The sequence below is a fragment of the Apteryx rowi genome, unplaced genomic scaffold (assembly GCF_003343035.1).
Source record: "Apteryx rowi isolate R43461 unplaced genomic scaffold, aptRow1 scaffold_452, whole genome shotgun sequence".
Lineage (NCBI taxonomy): Eukaryota > Metazoa > Chordata > Aves > Apterygiformes > Apterygidae > Apteryx > Apteryx rowi.
This window is the reverse complement of record NW_020450708.1, coordinates 420794-427127: the sequence shown is the minus strand read 5'-3', so window position 1 is coordinate 427127 and position 6334 is coordinate 420794. Positions and strand designations below refer to the sequence as shown.

Sequence of the window (6334 nt, the reverse complement as noted above, 5' to 3'; positions counted from 1 at the left end):
GTGGGCGCGTGGGCGGGCGGGTTTTGCGCGGGCGAAGCGGCGGCCGCGCCGCGCCGGCGTCTCGCCACCAAAGCCTCGGCGGGGAGAAGGGCAGGCGAGTCGGAGTCGAGTTAAAAGGGGCCCGGATACTTCCGTTGTTTAAACTTGAATGCTCGAAAATGGTCTGAGAAGCAATAAACAATCTGCTCCTTTTTCTCCCCCCCCGTCTAGAAATCCACGGCAATATTAATCCAAGGAGGTGCTTTGGGGACAGTTGGCAGTACAATGGCTTCTCAGTACCTCGTAGTGGCTCTGGCCATTTTCTCCTCTTTTACCCAGGTTGTAATAGAAGCCAGCTCTTGGTGGTAAGCATCTTATATCGACTTGATTTTAAACGGGGGTGTCAAGTTTTGCTTGATGAAATGCCTGTTTGCTTCTTATGTGCTTTATCTGTTTCTGAGGAAGTACTGCATGAACGAGACTGCAGGAGAGTAATGTTTTCGTTGTAATATGTTGTGTAGTAAAATGAACGTGTTTCTGGAATAAGTGTAAATGTGTAGCATCTCCTGTTGTAAACCTCAGTTTTTAGAATACTTTAAAGTCGATTCTCTATGGATTTGATCATCCTTAAACTAGTGGAGTTGCATCTCTTCTGAGAGAGTCACTTCAACTCCCTGAGGTTGGAAATTTAGCATATGTAAGAGAAAATGCTGAATTATGAGTAATATTGACTACTAGATTCAAATTTAGGTTTGAACTTTTCCTCAACTTAAATGTTTATATATATATTTTGTTACAAAGAAGTATATTTATATTTCTACTTCGGAAAATTATCCGTTTCTGTGTAGTGAACAATGTGGGGAGTGTTTCTCTGCTGTTTCAATTGATCATTTCCAGATTAATGGGCATTTTTTAATTAAAATGTATCATGCACAGAGCACTTTAAGAATTAAGAAACAAAGCTGATCTTGTTTATAGTGAATATACTCGCCTCTTTTTCCTGTGTCAGTCAGAAGAAGCTAGAAGTAGTCTGCAGTAGTTTCTAACTTCTGGCATGTTAAAGATTTCCGTGTTTGCTTATGGTAGAACAGATTGAAAATCCAGACTTAAATCTATAATGTGTGTTAAAGTAAAGTGGGTTTGGGGGGCTCTTTTTTTTTTACTTTATGTATTTCTCTGGCCTTGCAGTTGTTTGGAGCTTCTGTTATTTTTTACTATGTCCATTAAAGCTGGTGAAAGATTGCCCAGATACGATTCTTCCAAGTCTTACCATTGTCTGTGTCTTCAGCCAGTAATGTATGGTGACGACCACATGGATGGGAACTAACGGCTTCTGTTCTGTGCTGTCTCTAAAACAAGAGTTCCATATTTATGTGTGGGGTTTTTTTTCTTGATAGCAAGAATAGGAGTCATAGGCTCAATGCTTGCATATAACATACAGTTCTGTTTGAGATTTATAGACTAATTTTTTTTAAGTCTTCTCTTTATTAATCCGAATCTTTCTTTATGCAGGTCTTTAGGGATGAATCCTATGAACCCCATGAACCCTGTGCAGATGTCAGAGGTATATATAATAGGAGCCCAGCCACTATGTAGCCAGCTAGCAGGGCTTTCCCAAGGACAGAAGAAACTCTGCCAATTGTATCAGGACCATATGCAGTTCATTGGAGAGGGTGCAAAGACGGGCATTAAGGAGTGCCAGTATCAGTTCAGACATAGAAGATGGAATTGCAGCACTGTGGACAACAACTCTGTTTTTGGCAGAGTCATGCAGATAGGTAGGAAGCAAAATCTTTTTGTTTAAACTCTTGTCTGAGGATATGTATGGCACATTATGTTCTGCACTTGAAACTCTTGCCAGGTTCTTACTGAGTACTGTATACAATCAAGTGTTTTTAAAAGTTGGCAAAGGAGTTGAATTATTTTTAGCTGGAGGTGATTTCCCACCACTGTCCAGCCATGTGTCTTGGAAAACAAAGTAGGAACATATATCTGCATATGGGAACAGAGGAGAAGGAAGGGAAAACGTGGCCCTGAGTTCTCTTTTTAGAAAAAATGAAACAAAATAGAGGCAATCTAAAAGAATTAAAACCAGAAGTGTCTTGTAAAATTAAAGATGGCCATGTCTAGTTCCAAAGTTAGCGGTTGCATAATAAATTACTCTTGGTCTAGAGGTTAACTGAAAATTGCTGCTCTGTCTATTAGTGTTTATACACAATTCCTTCTTGTTTATTTCCAGATATGGTAACATCTTGCTCTTTTTGAGAAGGTTGGATTTATATTAAAACTAATGTAGCACTGTAATTGGTATGAAATCAGTTCTATCAGGGCAAAATGTGTGATTGTCCCGGTAACTCACAGTTAATGTAATCATGTAGCTGGTAAGAGAGACAGATTCAGTTTAACATCTTGCTACAGTTTGGTGAGCACCCAACCCTTTCCCTATCAGATCCTCTTTGAAATGTGCTTCTCCAATGCTCACGTGCTTCCTGCCTTTCCTGTTGTTTAAGGACCTCATCGCATTTTAAAGTCCCTGGCAAAATTTTAACCAGTGGTACTGAGCTAGGTCCATGGTGTAACCTCCCTCTGGCTTTCCCATGCTGATTCTGTGTATTAGAAAACCCCCTTATTTTTCATAGATGACAGCTGTGATCTTTTAGGTAGTGATCAATATACTGACAAACTCAGTGTTGCTTTTTAGTTTGAGATCTGAAGTCAAGCTTTTACTCCAGTGCTTTTCTGTCCTGCTCTAAAAAAAAAAAGAAAGTTCTAAAATTGGATTCAAGCTAGGTTTATCTGCAAATTGGTTAACTCCAATTAAGCTTGAAGGAATACTGTCGATTCACATTCGGTCTCAATTTTTATAAAAAGTTTTTATTTTGAGCTTTTCAGATGAATGAAAAGTTTTATAGCATAAAAATACCTTGTTGGAGCAGCTGATTTCAGATAAATGACCTTCCACAGTTTTTTTTGCAAGCACAGTATTAACCTCCCCCAATGTCCTACCTGAGCAAAGCCTAAAAGCACATGAAATGTGAATAAAAACTTTTTCTTTAGACCTTTTTGTGCTAATAATCTAACAAATGTCAGAAAAATAACCTGTTTAAAATTCGGGGCTTTGTCTTCCAGCCCTTATTTATTACTCAAGTAAGTGCAAATTAGCTCAGTGGGACTAATTGTGTGAAGAAATGTGCAGGATTCGGCCCGCGAGTCGCGATGCCTGTCTGCCTGTCTCCAGAAGACAAGTTTCTCCCCTCCCCAAGTATGACAGATCTATTTAAAGGTGGTTTCTTTCAAGTTAAATAACTTTGCCGCACCCTTCTCCTGAATATGATTGCATTAGTTGGATGTCTACATAGCAATTCATCATGTAATTAAGCCACTTATTCTAATTGCAGATGGAAGCAGGGTTAATAGCCATCTGCAAGAGTTACAGGTCCTAAAGAGCGTATTCAGGGAGAACAAGAAAGGTGTTGTCGGCAGCGGTTGTATTATTTCACGCTGACCTTCGGTAATGACCAGTAATGGCCTGAGTGGAAGGAAGACGCGTGCTCTTGGAGCCGGCTTTGGTTTGGCCGTGCCCTGCGGTGTCGGGGGCTGTCGCTTATTCCTCCCTCTCGCCCTCTCTCCGGCGTGAGGAGGGAGATGGTGGTCGGGGTCCGGGTCCCCGTCGCTTGGGAGGGCTTGTCACCGGGGCTGATGCCGGACAGCGCGGTCGCTCCCGCAGAGTGCGGATGGACGGTCCTCCTTCCAGGGTCGAGCCGGCAAAGTTAGCTAAAGCTGTAGAGATAAACCCGCCTTTGGGCTTGGAAACTTGCTTACTGAGCTGGGAAGTTTGGGGGCTTTTGTTCTCGGCTGCGCTCGGTGCCTGGCGGCTCCTCGGCGGGCCGTGGTGCCTCGACGCCTTGCGCCATCTTCTGGCTTCCCGCGGCCGGGGGCTGCCCGGCTGGGGCTGCGAAGCAGGAGAGAAGCAGGAACGTGGAATGAAATAAGCGGATCCTCCCCCAGCAGCTCTGGGTAGTTGGGGTCCAGGCTATTCATGCCTGCTGCCTGATTTTGAACGCTTTTAAATTACCAGACAAAGAGCATTTTGTATCTTATGGTCAGGTATATAAAAAAAAAAAAAAATTGCTCTGTTCTTGCAGACTTGCTCATATCAAGTGCAGAGCTCAGTTCCTTGCTCTGTGGGTGGCTTCCTACAGTGTCTGTATATTGAACTGTTCCATTTCTATGTTTTTTTATATATGAGAGAAGGGGACTCGCGTGTGTTTGGAATGTGTTTCCTTGCCATGGCTACGATGGGGAGAAACGTTGTGGGAAAAGACAGATATGCTTGACAGTGAAGGAAAGCACAGTTGTGCCTAAAGACTTGAAAAAAAATTTCAGAGCAACCCATCCATGTTGAACCATCACTCTTAATGTGCTCCTGGGGTCGATGACTTTATGCTGTGTTGGCTTGCAGCTTGAGGGGTCTTGAAATCTGTTCCAACAGTTCATGTTATTTTACAATTTGCCTAAATGTTCAAGCCTTGAGGAAACTTTGGGGACAACTCTCTTCTCTGTTCCCCAGCCTTTCCTTCTCCTTCCCGCTAAGAGCAAGTTCTTTAAAATATGCTCCAAGATAGTAATGAATAATAATAAAAAGCTCAGCTTTATGAGGTTAAATCCTGCAATAAACAACATAGTTAACCATGTGAGAGCGTGAGCTAACTAAATGTGAAAAGAATAAACTGGAACAGAAGAGGCAACTTCTGTGGTCCAAAGCAGACCATGTTTCTTTCCTCTACATCTAGTGGAAATTTTGCTTAAGGAATTAATCCAAAAATGTGTGTTACAGAGCAAACGGGGAACATGAAAATCCATAGGAGGTTCCCCCTGCTAGTTTGTAGTAAATGCAAGGCATAAGTCACTGTATAAAGCCAAATCTCTTTTAACTGAAGAGACCGCTCCTGTAACCCTTGATACTTATGTTCATATAAGTACTTCCACAAGCAGGTGTCTGTGAGCATAGATCACTAAGTAGGGGGCAAAGTGCTTCTCATCTTCCTTAAATCTGATCTTTCCCAACATAAGACTTCTGATTTTGTCCATTTAAAAACAGCATCTATTACTAAAATTAATCCAGTTGATGACAGCTGTTGTATTAACAAAGCTGCTCTGAGCTTGGTGTCATCTCGATGTTAAATATGGACCAGCCTGTGTGATATTGCTTATGTTCCAGAAGTGCTCAAAAACTCCTATTAGATTTGGCCTGTTCTAGTAGGTCTTGCACAGCTTCTGCCTCAAAATGTTGCTGCCCAGAATTCACATGATGATGTCCAAAACTCAACCAACCTCTTAAAGTCCTGATTTTACAAAGGTCCACGCTGTTCCCGAAGCATCTTGTAAATCTGAGTTAAAAATGAGGTTGACCAAATGATTGGACTAAAGATTAGAAATAAAACTGGACTCATGTAAGTTGAAAATAATACATTTATTTTTAGTCTGTTCTTAGTTATTCTGGGAGTCTTTCTTGGAAAAAAAAGAAAAAACAGTGGGATACTGTCTCTTAAGATGAAAAGCAAACTTCAGATGAGCTGTCTGGTACACGTTTTGGTTTTTTTTGGAGTCTCTTCTGGTTGTAGTGAGAACTTGTGGCATCCTGGGAAGAGAGACAGAGGAAGCCAGGCTCTAAATAAAGGCGGGTTTAGTTACTGCCGAGAGAGCGGTACTTGGACGTTATCTTCCACTGAGGGTATTGTTTGGCTACCAGTGCAAACTCGGTAACTTTTGCTTCAGAAAGTTTTAAACTCAAGGTTTTGGGTTTCCACCTAAGGGAACCAGACGCAGGAGGAAACCTCCAAGGCATCCGTGTGCCGAGGCGTCGGGTTGTCTTCCTCCCCTGTCGTTTGTAGCCACGGCTGCCTGTGGGCTCGCTTACCTGGCGTGTTCAGCGTCGATAAGCTGGAGCGCGAGAGCCCGGGCGGCGCAGGGCGCCTCTGGTTTTAAACGGGCTCCTTCGGAGCTGGCTGGAAAGTCGCGTGCCCTTCTGCCGTGCGTTTGGTGCCAGCGGGCTCTGCAAAGCGCTGCAGCTTTAAGCGCAGCGGAACAAGTGGGTAAAGTGCATAAATCATGTTTGAGAAGTAGTAATTTAAGGAACGGGCTTTAAAAAGTTGTATTTAACATCTTTTTTTTTTGAGAGATGGGGAGCCTGTTTTCTTTTCTCTTCCGCTCGTAATGTGCCACCGCGGCGGTTTTAGCCCGCGGCAGGCGGCTGGCGTTGGCCCTCGGGGGCCCGACGTCTCCTCGCGCTGCCGCCGCAGCCGGCGCGACAGGGAGCGAGCCCTGTGGCGGGGCCGGACCCGCGGGCACCACG

At 43.4% G+C, this 6334-nt stretch overlaps 1 protein-coding gene across 1 annotated transcript in view; it reads left to right on the top strand.

Annotated features, from left to right (window-relative positions):
- The first annotated feature begins 77 nt into the window (after positions 1-77).
- LOC112971749 (protein Wnt-5a) overlaps positions 78-6334 on the top strand; it is an 8882-nt gene continuing 2625 nt past the window's right edge. Inside the window, exons 1-2 of the mRNA XM_026077431.1 lie at positions 78-344; positions 1492-1777. Of these exons, the coding sequence (XP_025933216.1) occupies positions 265-344; positions 1492-1777 (366 nt within the window). The 5' untranslated portion in view covers positions 78-264. The remainder of the gene's footprint in view (positions 345-1491; positions 1778-6334) is intronic.